At 34.7% G+C, this 16541-nt stretch overlaps 1 protein-coding gene across 2 annotated transcripts; it reads left to right on the forward strand.

The window, feature by feature from the left end:
- Window positions 1-6870: 6870 nt before the first annotated feature.
- On the forward strand, window positions 6871-16015 carry LOC126968754 (myosin-2 essential light chain). 2 transcript variants are annotated; one of them, XM_050813868.1, is made up of 5 exons: window positions 6871-7030; window positions 7111-7138; window positions 7552-7733; window positions 12042-12188; window positions 15758-16015. In XM_050813868.1, the coding sequence occupies exons 1-5, from the start codon at window positions 7028-7030 to the stop codon at window positions 15839-15841; spliced, it is 444 nt and encodes a 147-aa protein (XP_050669825.1). In that variant the 5' UTR covers window positions 6871-7027; the 3' UTR covers window positions 15842-16015. The 2 variants fall into 2 exon arrangements, with proteins under 2 accessions (XP_050669825.1, XP_050669824.1); XM_050813867.1 differs by lacking the exons at window positions 6871-7030; window positions 7111-7138 and adding an exon at window positions 7310-7476.
- Window positions 16016-16541: the final 526 nt, after the last annotated feature.

Here is a 16541-nt window from a genome sequence, read left to right on the forward strand (position 1 = left end):
CACTTGATTCTACCGGATTTTAAATGATGATTCTGTCAAGAACACCTTTGTTTAACTAGTGGCTGCCGCCACATGCGCTTGACTGCGCGCAGAGAACGCTCCATTGCAGCCCGCTCCTTACCCCATGTGGTCTCTTATGTACAGAGAATCGGCGCAAGACTTCATCTGATGTACGATTAATGCTCACGCTCATACAGCTAGGGCCACCAGAGAAGCCCTAGAGGAGGTTGGTATACAGGTGTTGCCCTGGCCTGAAAGCAGTCCGGATCTCAAACCCATTGAACACATGTGGTATTAACTGAAACGCAGTGTTGGAAGCACAAACCAACCCGTGTAGAATGAGAAACAGCTAAAAAAAGTTTCTGAAATCAAGCTGTCAACAAATTCCTCAAGAAACAGTACAACTGTTTCTTTCACCTGTTGGAAAATGTACCATCTAGCTTTCAAGAGTGCGTTAAAAAACGAGGAGCGCATACTAGATACTGAGGAAAGTCACAAATCAACCAACCCTTTATGTTTTTTTCTCGTTGATTATTTTTGCATAAAATATTAATTTTTTAGAAAAAGTTGAGTCAATTTTTTTTAAGTAAAACTTCTTTAGGCGCGACTAGGTACCGGGTAACTGTACGATAATGCAACGGAACTGGATGTCCCTAACAGACTTGATGGCGTCACGTTTTATACCATTCGGTTTTTGGTTTTTTCGTCCATTATAAGGATAGGCAAAGGGTTCCAACCCATATGCATATTCGATAATATTCAATAAGAACGTCATACTGATATGTGTTAATTAAAAAATTAAATAATGTAACCAACAATTTCTTACTTTCAATTATTTTATTTAATGAATAAAATTTTTAAAACGTGCAAGTATTATTTATTTATAAATAGAATATAAAATGTAAATAATAATCAGTTAAATGAAATGGCGGACTCCTAGGAATAATTTACTCTTTCATTAATAAATAAGAATAAAACAGAACTGTAAAAAGTGTATATTTTCTAATGAATAATTTCAATATAACTGTATATCATACTAAATAAATATTAAATCTCACTAATATACCTAACCATAAGGAATTTTTTTGGAAGCAAAACTTGTTTAGGCGTAACTACGAGATTTTATTACTTACTTTGCTCAAAAGATGAGGTATATATCGTCAGCGTTTCTGAGAAAAAATAGTAAAAATCTAACAATGCTCCTAGCTCTTCAGCAATACGTGAGTGCTTAGTTGCTAACACGGTTTTAATTAATGTATATAATTATAATGTATCTGTGTATCTGTTTATTATTAATTAGTATTACTTCAATCACACGGAAAAATTACACGCACTCAGTTTATTAAATTGTTTCTATCATTATTTTATTTTGTCTACTATAAAAATCAATTAATTTATCCAATCGAATCATTAATCATCCCTTAAACCTCAAGAATTTACAAGAATACTCAAAAAATGTGGTGGCCCTTATTTTGTTTTGACTAGTATTTAATATCATAATAATTGTTATTAAAAATAAATATTTATTACTTTATCCACGAATGTTATTGGATGATGGTACCTTCTATACGTTGCTATGCTGTTCAATAACTTTTATGAATGGTACATCCGCATTGATCTACTGACTATGCATCTGGCATGCAAGAATGTCAACGTAAGTGCTGGATGGCCATTTCAGTTTGAATGTATTATGTCTCATAGAATATAGATATAAAGCTAAACTTACCTATTTTATGTGAATAAATTTTGAACAGAATTTTGAATAAAACAGCCTGTGATAAAACTCTACAAGACCTCACGTATTTTATTGTATGTAGTATGTACGTAGTTACAGTATGAAACGAAGATAAAAAGGCATAAAAGGCATTTATTTTCTCAAAATTGATTCCTTTAGAATTTTTTTTGATGTCATTTCTTATACTACTAGATACTACTACCGCTTCGGAAACAAATGGCGCTCTGAGAGAGAAGAAGCGGCGCAAGAAACTCTCCCAGTATTCTTTTTTTTGCGCTCTTTTCAATAAAAATATACAATATTGTACAGTCGCTATAAAATAATCACAATTTAGTCCCAGGCTGTCCGATCATTTAGATATTCAGCAGTGGAGTAATAGGATTTACGACAGAGCCATTTTTTTATAAAACATTTAAATTTATTTATAGATAATGCCTGAACAGTGGCTGGGACTTTATTGTAGAAGTGTATACATTTACCCTTAAAGCTATTATGTATCTTATGAAGCCTACTAGAATTAGTTACAAGCAATCCCTTATTTCTAGTGTTATAATAATGAAAATCACTATTAAGAGCAAAAAGGTGACGATTTTTGTGAACATATATTAAATTTTCATAAATGTACTGACAATAAACAGTCATAATATTTATTTCTTTAAATTTTTCTTTGAGAGACTGTCTATAACCAAGCTGATATATAGCACGAACAGCTCTCTTTTGCAGTGCAAACACTATATCAATGTCAGCAGCATGACCCCATAGTAATATACCGTACGTCATGATGTTGTGAAAATAACTAAAGTACACTAATCTAGCGGTCGCAACATTCGTGTACTTTGTTCTCTCTAATCTTTCTAACTGCATATGCCGCAGAGCTGAGTCTATCTGCTAGATGGCTAATATGTGGACCCCACTGAAGCTTTTTATCTAACGTGATACCCAAGAAGACCGTAGTGTCCACAAGTTCCAATCTCTGGTCATTTATAAGTACGTTGGTTTGTACCTTGGTGTAATGAACCGTTTTTAACCGTAACCGAACACTTTGTTTTTTTACTGTTTAAGTGCAGATTTTTCGTCTCAAACCAACGCACTATCTTTGAGAGTGCATTGCTCACCTCGTCATCAATATCCGCACGTCGCTTCACTTTAAAAATAAGTGAAGTATCATCAGCAAACAATACAATCTCATGGCTATCATCTACCACAAACGGTAGATCGTTAATATATATAAGAAACAAGAAAGGACCGAGAATAGAACCCTGTGGAACACCTATTCCCACAGGTTTACCCGAAGACCGTTTGCCATTTACATCGACTATCTGAACTCTTTCGCTTAAATATGATTTTAACAGATTTAGGGCTCTATTTGTCACTCCATAATGCTTTAGTTTTAGGAGTAAAGTTTCATGGTGGACGCAGTCAAATGCTTTTGACAAATCACAAAAAATGCCCAATGCATCCTGTGACTCTTCCCAGGCGTCAAAGATGTGCTCAATGAGTCTAGTACCCGCATTAATTGTTGATAAGCCCCTAGTGAAACCAAACTGATTTTTGTTCATTAATTTACAAAAATGCATTTGTAGCTGTTGAAGCAAAAGTTTTTCAAAAATTTTACTAAAAACAGGCAGCACTGAAATAGGTCTGAAATTAGCAGGGTCAAAAGAACTGCCCGATTTAAACAAAGGTATAACTTTGCTGTATTTCATGAGGTCAGGGAACACACCCTCATCTATGCATTCATTAAATATTATTGCTAATTCAGGTGCTATAATGTCACGTATGTATTTTACAATATTAGTCGAATGGCCCCATAGGTCTTTTGTATTTTTTAGGTTAATTAATTTGAAGATTTTTATTATATCGCTACCTGTAACATACTTAAATTTCAAGTCAGTAGAAGATACTGGTACGTGTAATTTAAGCATATCATATGCTGCTTTTGGCGAAGAGTTAAGGTATTTGGTCGTGACAATCGGGATTTCGGAGAAGTATTTATCAAATTCATTTGCAATTTCTATTTCCGAATTTATAACCCGATTATTAATATTTAAACAGATAGAGGTGTTACGGCAATTCGATCTACCAGTTTCATTGTTAATTACACTCCAAGTCGCTTTTACTTTATTATTACTGTTTTTAATTTTATCTGCAATGAAACGTGTTTTCGCTTCATGACAAACTATTTTAAAGAGCTTGGAGTATTTTTTTGCATATATTTTAAATTCTTCACTATTATTGTAATGTTTCTCATAATAAAGGTCATATAAGCGTTTACGACTTTTGTGGATACTCATTGTTGCCCAATCATTAAAACTATGTTTGTTGTTTACTGTCACCGTTACTGGAGTAAAAATCCTGTCAAATTCCTCACAGAAGGAATTGAAGACTAAGTTGTAGTGAAAATTAGCAGTTTCGCCACAGTGTAAAAATGGTATTGTATTTACCAAATTATTTCTAAACCTCTCAAGACGGCTACCCGTAACTGGTATAATCGTCACCTTTTTTGGTCTGACATTGTCCAATCTTGTATTTACTTTTATAAGTTGCCCACTATGGTTTTCTTTTTTTTTCGTTTTTATGGATTGATATTCTAGACTTATAAAAAATATTGGCGTACTTGTTACACTTTGGAACTCAGGTATATATCTTAAAACGAATTATTTAAAAAAATCAGCCGAGGGTTCCGCAAATTTTAACTAACTATGCCCAGTCTTGCATAAAAAAAGAGTTATAGATATTCTAGGTTAGATCAAAAGGGATTCTTATACCAAATTTTAATACCACCTACCAATAATTCACAAACAAGCTGACATCTAAATAATTAACTGTAAAATTAAATAAGAAATAGATTAAATGGCCAAGCTTATATGAATAAATTACGAATGACGCAAGGACTAATATTTGAAACAGTCATCGGGCAGAGTAATGCCCTAACTCGTAAAAGCTTGAAGCGGAGGTATGTCTACTCCAACTTCTTTATCAGTGTCCGCTGCCACCGCTACTAATTATAATAAGTCATTTCAAATGTCAAAAAGTCTTGAACAAAGCATGGATTTTAGTTGTTCTGCAAATTGTATAATAAACGAGCTGACCCAGCAAACGTTGTATTGCCGATATTAATATCGCGATACAAAAGTAACTGTTGATCGTAGATGGGTGAAAATTTGAAGCTGTATGTATTTTTTAATGCTGACTCATAATCAAACAAATTTTTAAAAAAATGTCAAAAATGGTACTAATTATTGACAAAACCTGCTTGTAAGAATGAGATAGATGAAAGGACACAGTCAGAAATGAAAACAATAGAGTCGCTCTTTTTAACCAACTTCAAAAAGGTGGAGGTTTTTAATTTGTCGGTATGTTTTTTTTTATGTTTGTTACCTCAGAACTTTCGACTGGGTGAACCGATTTTCATAATTATTTTTTTATTTGAAAGCTGGTGCTTACATGTTCTATGTTACTAGATTTATTAATTAGATTGTATAAAAATAGGCATACGTTGTTTTATGTTAAAAAAAATTTAAAGGCCAGCAATGATTAGTAATATTGTATTTCATGTAATATGAACGCCTTGCAAGAATGTGAATGCTTACATACTAGTGCTGTTTACACGTTATCACGGAAGTATCGTAACCTAGTGATAATTGATACTTATTTACATCGCAAATATGTAAAAGCTAATATTTTTCAGCTTTCCCGTACACGAGATTATGAAAGAAAATTGGCGCCAGTTGGTAGCAAGAGAGAGCTGTGAAGAAATTTACAAACTAAATAAGCATATTTATATTTCACCACTAAAGGAATACTTTTTTGGATATAACTACATTTCAAATTTGATTAAAGTTGTGATACAAACAAATGTTGATGATGTATATGTAATACCAAAAAGATACCCTGGAAAAGATATCTAAGTCTAAAAGACAAATTTAATTTAATTCAAGGAACTCAACATTTAAATAACCAGTTTAACTAATTATTTTAGGTAAATAAAAATATTATGTTTGAGTATTAGTTTTTCTCTTTAAAGGTTACCTTAACTTATTAAATCCAAATCCCTTTAGAACGTAAAGAAGTAGCAAATGTAAACACAAGCCAATAATTATCTATTAGACTGACATGAAAACTTTACCTTCATAATATGAGTGTTATTATTGATTAAAAACGTAAAAAACCTCCGACAGAACAAATCTTGATCAGAAAATGGGACAGACTGACGAACGTAAAAGTTATAGAACCCACTTATTCGTCTGGTCTGATTTAAAAAAATACCTAACTGCTACTCCACTGATGTCACTGTCTAAATCGGGTTCTAAATTCAAAATGCGCAGCTGAAACTGAAATAGTGCTTACATTGCTGCCTAATGACCAATAATATTTTAAACAACTGGAGTGGTGTGATTTTGGCGACTCGTGTAGAGGCGAAACACGTGACAAATTGTTTAAAGACAAATATTGGCGGAATTAACACTAAAGAAAACTCAAATCATTTGAATAATTATGGATTTCCGCAAAGTAAAGTCTACTACAATAAATGTGCTTACATTGTCTTTAAGCACACTTTTGCCGCTTGATAGCGGACGGCAAAAGTGGGCCATAAAGTACATGTGGACATACATACATCATTCGCAGTCATCAGACAACGTATGTAGAACGTCATTGAGTTATGTATGTAGAACGATTAAAGATTTTTGATACTCAAGTTTGATTTAAATATACCAAACTTCAAAAGTTTATAATACTATCATGGTTCCAAAGAGGATAAGTAGGTAAGAGTACGTACATAAAATGTTTGTATGGGGACAAAAAGGCAAAACCGAAAGATTTTTGATCCTCAAGTTAGATTTAAATATTCCAAACTTGACAAGTTTATAATACTATCATGGTTCCAAAGAGGGTAAGAAGTTAAGAGTACCTACATAAAATGATAGTATGGGGACAAAAAGGCAAAACCGAAATAAATTTGGTCATGTCAGAGTGTTTGCGTTCCCTAATCTTACAATACGCTAGTATTATTCTAAGTCTATGATGTATTCCTACTTTTTTTAGTTTTTGTATGAATATTTTCAAACAATATGCGCGTGGATATTTTGAGTTTTGACTTTTGACATGATATGTTTGACATTGACACTATTCGTTTTGTTTAAATTTTTAGCTGATCATTGATCAATAAATTCATTAATCGTATTTAGTATTCTAAACGTAAACTACAATCTAATATTGTTCATAACCTTTGGGAAACTGTTTCTTTTTTTCTTATAAATTATTCATATATAATAAAGCGATTACGCAGTTATGGTAATATTTTATATCAAAGTCCTTGCTGATAAGTTTTTTGCTGGTTTAGTTGTTGTGTATATAATATTTATTTGTTTTAGGCTGGATACAGCGAAGATCAGATAGCAGGTGAGTCATAGTAGTGCAATAATATTCATGTTAAAAGTACAACTTATCTGAATATATCCTTAATAAGCTGATAATTACGGGAACCGTGTGATACGAGTGCGGAGCTTGCACTCAGTGTTGTGACTCACAGCACAGTCACGTCATCGTCAATCAACAACCTTACCAAACGCGTCGCGTTTTGCAAGCGCCCTAGTTTCCATATATGGTTTGTATTTTAAACATTAATGCTGATGACCATGTACTCGCAGGCGGTTGCGCTCATTGCGTCGTAATTCTTTCCGTGTGCAACATGTTCATGTACGAGCCGCCAACAAAGTTGAAACTCACCTCAGTCGAGGGTAACGCGTTGGTCTGTCCCTTTGTCCATATCTTCAAAGAATGCAATGAGTAATGAGGTGATATTGATGTTGCAGAGTTCCAGGAGGCATTCCAGCTGTTTGACTCCAGAGGCGATGGCAAGATACATGTTGCTCAGATTGGAGACGCCTTGAGAGCTCTAGGACAGAACCCCACTGAATCTGATGTAAAGAAGTGCACACTACACTTGAAACCTGATGAAAGAATATCATTTGAGGTGTTTTTACCCATTTACCAGGTACTTCTCATTGACCGAGTCCTTATGACTATTTTTAGTTTTAGTACCCACACAAGAACTTCTTGCTGCCTATAAATTTATGACATTTAACTTACACAGGTCAACATGGACCAGCCACCACAATATAACATGATTACAGTGCACTCTAGGCAGAGTTAACACGAAAATGCTATGTTCTAAAATGTTGAAATATTTATTCATTACTAGCTGACCCGACAGACATTGTTATATGTTATATATCATAACATTAAGAATTACTTCGTAAAATATACACCCTGCTGTTGTAATGAAATTGTTTCACAGCAGAACTGTCAAACCGTGCGTCAATAAATTGTTGGTTGGTTTTTCAACAAGTCTGTTGCATAGACTGACTCAAACTGCTCCGTTGCACAGGATGCCGGCTAGGTTATGGGTACCACAACAGCACCTATTTCTGCCGTGAAGCAGTAATGTGTAAGCATTACTGTGTCTGAAGGGCTCAGTAGCTAGTGAAATTACTGGGCAAATGAGACTTAACTTCTTATATCTCAAGGTGACATGCGCAATTGTAATGCCACTCTTTTTTGAGTTTTTCAAGAATCCTGAGTGGCACTACATGGGCAGGGCGTATCTATTACCATCAGCTGAACGTCATAACAAAAAACATATTTTCTGGTATTTGAAATGTTTCTCATACATGTTTATTAAAATAGTCCAGTCACATGCAATAATGATAAACTCTCGTATTTAGGAGCAAGTGTTGCCAATCAATGAATGTGGTCACTCTTTTTTGAACACTAGATGCTGAAAGAATTACTGTTGATCATAATTGTCACTTTAATATTTTAAAATTAAGGTTTTGGTGATTTAAATAAAACGTATGAATTCACTAGTCTTCAAGTGGATTTCCTTGGAATACTAATTGTGATCAATATCAGAATATCTCAGAGTAATTAAATACTGTTTTTGATGATTATGTGTATTAAAGTTTTTGAAAATGTGTTTGAATACATTTGAATTGCACACTGGATACTGCTATATCAAATGAGTATTAATTATTGTATGGCAGTCAATGGTTGCAGTAATTACAATTATTAATTACTATAATAATTACAGACTATTATAATAATTGCTTAGATCACTTATACATCTAGATAGAGTATCTACTATAGGAACAAAAATAATCTGCTGAAAAGAAATGATATACATAACATAAATACAAGAATAAATTGTAGATTCCAAGATACCGATTACAAAAACTTAACGATTCTTTCATGGGAAACTCTGTGAGTTTCTATAACAAACTCCCATCAAAAAGTTATATTAAAAAAACAATAAATTAAGGAAGCCTATTATAGAATAGATGATTTTATAAATGCCAAGATAGCCTGGCCAGATGTCACTCCATCTCGCAATGACAGCTTGACAATACCTTAGGTTCTTGTAAACCGGTGTAGAGCTATGACTAGTTTTTGTATAATATAGTGCAATAGTATAATTATGGATACAACTTTGTATTTTTGTATATTAGAATAATTTATTTTGTGACGATTCAATGTGAGCCTCGAGATTTTATTGAATAAAGATATTCTGATTCTGATTATGAGAGCTGTGAAAACATCCAAAAAAAGACTTTAAAACTAATCTCTATTTGTGAGGTAAAAATCACAAGTCGAAGACGTAGCTTGTCACACACTCTAAACTAATATTCCTGGCCTATTTTCATCAGTTGTCTAACAGCAAGAGACTATCTAGTCATATAAATTATGTAATAATAATTGTATAAACTAACAATACTCCCTTAGATCAGGATAATATTGTTATGAACACACTGACAATCTATGTATGTAAACATCTGACGACCTGTATAGCCAAGTGGTTAGCGATCCTACCTACTAAGCTAGAGGTCCCGGGTTCGAATCCCAGTAGGTGCAAGCATTTATATGATGAATATGGATGTTTGTTTCCGAGTCATGGATGTTTAAATGTGTTTATGTATGTTAACATGTATGTTTATATGAATTTATGTATGTTTAAGTAAGTATATTGTATTAAATATATCGTTGTCTTGTAACCCATAACACAGGCTATATATGCTTAACTTGGGGCAAGATAATGTGTGTAAAAAGTGTGTCAATATTATTATTATCTGAATTAAACATTATTTATATATACAGGGTGGTGATGGCCAAGTCGGAAACTACAATACTTGGAGAAAAGTCGTGAAAGGAGTCATGCCCTTGATTTATAAGAAACCAATAACTGCATATATTTTTTTTTAATTTCTTGAACATTTCACAGAAATCGACCCGAATGAATTAAAAAAATAATTACATTCTGTATTATTAACAGAGTCCATTGGTCCAATAATACAGGTGTATTTTTTTTTAAATCATTCGGGTCGATTTCTATCATAGTTCAAGAAATTTTGAAAAACTTAATATGCAGTTATTTGTTTCATTGTTCATGACTTGTCTCGTAATTTCCGGCTTGGCTATCACCACCACCCTTCTCAAAAAACCATCCTGTATATTATAAATGTTGTCTATGGTGGCCATCACACAGCAATGTATGTTTATATTAGTCTGTCTCTCTCTCTCAGCATCATACTCCTGGACAAAGCAGATGTGTATTCCACCATGTTTTTACAATACCAATATCATATTTACATCTTTTGAAGATGACACCTACCAATACTTCACAATAGCACATCTTATGCATATGTATTATACACTTTTTTTTTTTATAAATTAATATAGTGTGTATTATAAATATGTGCAATTAATTCTTTCATTCTTTAAGAAATACACAGTTTTTATAACAAACTAGTTGATACCCGCGACCTCGTCCGCGTACACACATGACTAAGCACGTAGCACTTATAAAAAAAAATCTTTATTTCTTATGACAAAACTTAAGACCGTAAGAATTTTTATCGTTCATAAAAAAATTGTTTTAAAATTTTATTTGAGCTAAAATTAAGTTTATATTTTACCTGCTGAGAAACTTGGAAAGATATAAAAATTTTAATTAGCTATTCAATTTAAACTATTCTTTCAATTTGATTTCTGAACGACGGGGGACACATCAAAGGGAAAACAAAATTGTTGTGTTTATTCACCAATCACCATCACCATCATCATTGTGTAGCATTTTCATATTTATTCACCTTTTAAACCCTCTCTAGACTTCCACAAATAATTCAAGACCAAAATTAGCCAAATCGGTCTAGCCGTTCTCGAGTCTTAGCGAGACTAACGAACAACAATTAATTTTTATATATATAGATTGATCTTTAATCTATTCAATGATAAAAAAGTATGCAACTGAAGTTTCGCTAGACAATGCACTCACCCCTACCTGCTGTCACTGTTTTTTTTTATGACAGCAGGATGTTCAGCTGATGGTAATTGTGGTCCATTCATTACAATGCAGTGCCACTCAAGACTCTTGAAAAACCCAAAAATTCTGATTGGCACTAAAATTACACTTGTCACCTTGTGACATTAGATGTTTAGTCTCATTTGCCCAGTAACTTCACTAGCTACGACACAATAATGCTTACACATTACTGCCTCACGGCGGAAATAGGCGCTGTTGTGGTACCCATAAGGGGCGTCCATAAATTACATAAGGTGTTTTTAGAATTTTCTGCCCCTCCCTTCCCCCCTGGTGAGATGTCGTGAGATTTTATTCAAGCCCCTCCCCCAACCCCCAGTCTCACGTGACATTTTTCAAAATGTGGGTTTCTTACGTAAAAAGAAAAAAAAAATTGCTTCGTGCTTTTATTTACGACTAGTTAAGAGTAATAAGTGAAGTAAAAATTTAACAATAAAAGACTTAAATCTTAACTACTGTGATTAAAAAAAGAATATCTACTCTAATTCACTCCATGGAGAATCATGCGCGGTGTCAAGAGAGATTATGGAACCAACTTGTTCATATGATTAAATGGATCAAAATAGTATATATTTTTGTTTCAATTAGAAAAAAATTGCGTGATATTTGCCGAGACCCCCCCTCTCTCCAACGAAAGATTAGATCAGATTTGACTCGATCCCCTCCCCCCCTTAAACATCTTACGTAATTTATGGACGCCCCCTAATCTAGCCGGCATGATGTGCAAAGGAGCCTGCCACTGGTGTTGTTGTGTCATTACAGTGCTGATCCATACATTAGTGTTAATAAAAAATTTAAATAACATACTATGTATATAGTGGGACATCATAACCAATCTTTAGTAGCCATATATAATATGGCATTTAATTGTTGATATAAAATACAATGGAGTGTTTTAGTTCTTGTCTCATGTAATAATTTCATTGAAAGGCAATATCGAAGGCTCGCAGCGGCGACACCGCCAACGACTTCATTGAAGGGTTGCGCCACTTCGACAAGGATGGCAACGGCTTCATCTCCTCGGCGGAGCTTCGACACCTGCTCTCCACTCTCGGGGAGAAGCTGAGTGACGACGAGGTCGGTACCTATTCTTAACAATTACAAAATTAGGCTAGTTTCAAATATACTTTTATTTTATACCTCAAAGTTTCTGTCAGGCAATGCAGTCGATATTTATAAAATCATTGTACTCAGAAGAAGGCTATTCGCGCTATTTATAACCTAGTTCCAAAAGAACCATTAAGAGCGAAGTTTAAAGAAATCAACATGTTAATTGTTAACTGTTGCTTCTCAATATATTCTTGATGTATATAGGCACCTGCGGCGTGCATTGGTTTTACAGCGCGGTAGGCACTTGAAGTCCAACTAGTCGTTCTTGCGATTAATATTAAAAAATGTAGTTCATGTTATAAGGATAAATATAAGTTCACTTACCAACATTTTTCTGCCCTTCTGTCAGATTGATCGTGTTCTTAGCAAGATTTGTCAAATTATGCAAGTCACCGTAACCAGTATCATTCCACACAGTTTTCGTTGTAGAAAATAAACAGCAGGGGAAACAGAACAATAAATTGGAATGGCGGCATCCAGCTAGCCAAGTGTATTTTCGTAATACTTGGTATTGAAATATCTCATAATTTTACCTTTTTGTTGTGTTAAACTAATATTTTTGCATTGGTCTATAAAGAGAAACAATTTTTATATAAAAACTTACTGGTTGGGTGTTCAATTATTAGAAGTTCGATTATAGAATAAAAGAACTAAATTTATCTGAATTATCTTAGAACCTAGTGTATGTATATTATTTATACTCTAAATACGGTAGGTAGGCTATGCCCATTGGCATATATGGAATGCACGCCCCTGATATGCACATAAACGAATTTTCTAGAAACAGTGATAATCATAATGTTAACACCAGGAACGAAGAAACTCTTGTGGGGCGATGTTTTAAAACATGATCCCAGAATATGTCCAAAACAAACAAAAATATGTTTATGTACACATTCGGAATGGAACAACCAACCAAGTTGTTTTTTGTTTCTTTGGGGTAAATAGTAAGTACACAAATAACATTTGAAAACAAAATTTTATGGACGATGCGGGACTCGAACCCACGACCTCTGGTATTCCGTGCCAGTGCTCTAACCAACTGAGCTAACCGTTCGAGTGACGTATCATCATAAAATCTTGCATGCTTTGTTCAACTCTCAGGTACACGGAACGCCAAATGTCGTGGGTTCGAGTCCCGCATCGTTCAAATTTTTTTTTCAAATTTTATTTGTGTATTAATCCATAGAAGTGAGGGTTATCACTTTAAAAACATAACAAATTGTTTAAATAGTAAGTACTTACGCATTTTTAGAATGCTATTTTGAAGGGAATATGCAATAGCTTTGGATCTTTCAATCTTGGGGAGAGTGGCAAAATGCATTCTTTTTGAGCACGGCTTTACTTAGTCCCGTATCTGGGTGGTAGTCTATCCGGAGAATGATGAATTTTATATTATTAAATATGTCAAAAAGTCTGTAGAAGCGAGTCTTGGTTATGCTTTATGTTCGTATGAAGAAGCTTTGGTCTACTGTTCTGGATTGCAACGCATGCTAATCTTACTTTATCACTCTGCATGCCAGAGCTTCCTGCCACAGGATCAGGTTTCTAATCCGGTTTTCCTGCTACTGTATAAGATTTGGAGGCTAATGAGGTGAGGTTGGCGGGCTTTGAATTTGTATTTCGTTTAGTCCCGTCAGTGCCTTAATAAGCTTAATAACTAATTCTTCTATAATTGCAGCGTCTCCTACTTCTTCTGTTCCTTCCTACCTAGCTCTGAGTAAAAGTTCAGCGTAGAAATTTTCTGATGAAGAGGGATAGTTAAGAAATCGTCAACAACGAAGGTTATTTTTTAATTTTGCCCTTTTCTCCGAGTTGTTTGAGTACCATACCACATTTTTAAATATCAAAAAACTCTAGCAAACCAGGTGTTTGCATACCTAGGTGTCGGAAAGTCTTTCTCCACTATAGCCGTTAAGGATTTATCACCCCCCATCTCGTGTTTGTGTGGAGAGGGACCAACAATTCCTTAGCTCGTTATCTACGCAGGCTAAAAAAAGTACACCAACCCAGATAGAGTGGCCAAATATATCTGTGCACCTTCCTTCTAATTCACAGCGAGTTCTACAATTTTGACCCTTGTCTCTGGGGTCAGTGCGCCAATAGCTTTATACTAACGGGTGTATTTTCGTCTTTCACGATCATTTTTGGTCGGTTGCCAGATTTCGTTCCTGAGCTTTCAACAAAACGCAGCCTAAGAGGCATTTGCTTATCTTGTACCAGGGTACATACCCTTTTTGAGTTCATCTTTAACTAGTTCCCTGTATTTTGATACCTCTGCGAAACTTAGGGTATTGCGAACACTCAGTTTTCCAAGTGCAGCCTCGTAATGTTTTGCATAAGCTTAACCACAAAGTGAGGCACTTTTTCGCATTGTGATGCGAAAAAGTGCAGTGGCCCTTTTTCTTCTCCTTCTTCCGGATGCGGTGTTGTGGTGGGGTGAAAGGGAAAGATTCAGTTTGACCGTTACTCCTCTCAGTGACCTCGATCTTGGCGTTCACTTATTTCCTAGCCATTATTCCCTTGGGACATTGGAGGTGAAATTAGCACTTCGTCTTCTAAAATTTCTTCATTTAAAAATAATAATCACTATGCAACTACAGTGGGGGTTGCTTATTGATTATTATTTTTAATGTGATCCAATCCCTTGCAGAAGTAACGCTGGGTAGGCTTTAAGGTCGCCTGGTATTAAAATTCCACCATTACAGAGAGTAATTTCTCAGCTAAGAAGAAGACTAGGGACTTCACGGTGTCCATTTTTGATTAGATTTTCGCCAGGAAGTTTTAGTTACGTCTATTTCTTCGTGATCTAGACCAAAAAAGGCTAAATTATCCTCCTGTATGCTCAAGTTGCCATATCGCAATGGCATGAGACCACCTTATGGTACGCTATTATGAAGTTAGCACACAATGCAATTTAAAACATTCGTGAGACACTGTTCACTTATTTGCGTTCGCGATAACGTCTACTCACTATACTCTCCGTGATGATGGACCTTCGACTGCTCCGTAACTAGTCGGTACCCATACCGATAACACGTGAATAAAGCCGTGTTAATATATAATTAACAAAAGACTGTTGCATTCTTCTCTCAGGTCAAAGTGATCTGTGAGGAAGGCTTACGCTACGGACTATATAACTATATGACCATATAAATATTTATTTCACATTGTGAAACTTGTTACACATTATAAGTAAATACAGATGGGTGATTATCATATAATATTATTTTTGTAATATTTTTTATGTGTATGTTCTATAAATTTCACTAAAAACAAAGATAGCTAAGAATGTGTGTTCATGATAAATAGTCGGGTGTACGATATTGTCATATTATGGTACCGAAAGACGCAGTGTTGGTAGGCCCCCCACAAGATGGACCGATGATCTGGTCAAGATAGGTGGAATGCGTTAGATGAAGGCAGCGTAGGAGCGATCGTCGTGGAAATCTTTGGGGGAGGCCTTTGTCCAGCAGTGACGTCTTCCGGCTGAAGATGATGGTATATTTTTAACGTGTGGCGCCTCCTGCCGGCAGGTTGAGCAACTGTTGCTGGGCCAGGAGGACTCGCAGGGCAACATCAACTACGAGAACTTCGTCCACCTCATCATGCAGGGCTGAACCCTCGCCTGCAAGAAATAATATTAAATATTTATTAAGACTTTGTATTTCCAATTTAGTATTTAAGTGCAAATATTCCAACACAACTATATACTGTATTCTTATATTATTGATAATATTGTACTTATTTTAATGTAAATTATAAATTAAATATTACATTGACCAACAGTTGAATTTATTTTTTATTAAACTCTTTATTACAATTTCATCTTATTTTCTACATTTATATATATAACATATTTATAAAAAACAATATTACAAATATAAATATAAAAAATAGAGTCCCGCCGGCGTTGGTTCACGACAATTCCGCCGGTGGTTAGGGCGACAGACTGAGGAACTTCCGCACGATGCGTGCCGTTCCCAAAACAGCTGCTTTCTGTAACTAACCCTTTATCCAGTTATTAAGTGAGAGCCTCTTGAGATGATGGTCGAGGCTCTTTGCTATAAGACTGTTAATGGAAGCGACTATTGGGACAATTATTGTTGAATCAACATCCCACATGTCAGTAACCTCGTGTGCTAAGTCCAGGTACTTCGACAATTTGTCTATTTAAGCTTATTATAGTTATAGTTAACGCTCGTCACCGTGAGACATACGAAGTCTTTTTTGCCTAGTAATTTCACTAGCTAAGGTGCCCTTCTGACCTTAACACAGTAATGCTTATACATTACTGCCTATAGGCGCCGCTGTGGTATC

The sequence above is a fragment of the Leptidea sinapis genome, chromosome 16 (assembly GCF_905404315.1).
Source record: "Leptidea sinapis chromosome 16, ilLepSina1.1, whole genome shotgun sequence".
NCBI classification, from domain to species: Eukaryota; Metazoa; Arthropoda; class Insecta; order Lepidoptera; family Pieridae; genus Leptidea; species Leptidea sinapis.

Bases quoted from the DNA above. Each gene is read 5' to 3' on its own strand.
- LOC126968754 (XM_050813867.1), top strand. From the start codon at position 7,341: ATGGTTTGTATTTTAAACATTAATGCTGATGACCATGTACTCGCAGGC. The intron at 7,477-7,551 runs GTAACGCGTTGG...TTGATGTTGCAG, and splicing joins GAAACTCACCTCAGTCGAGG to AGTTCCAGGAGGCATTCCAG. The intron at 12,189-15,757 runs GTCGGTACCTAT...TCCTGCCGGCAG, and splicing joins AGAAGCTGAGTGACGACGAG to GTTGAGCAACTGTTGCTGGG.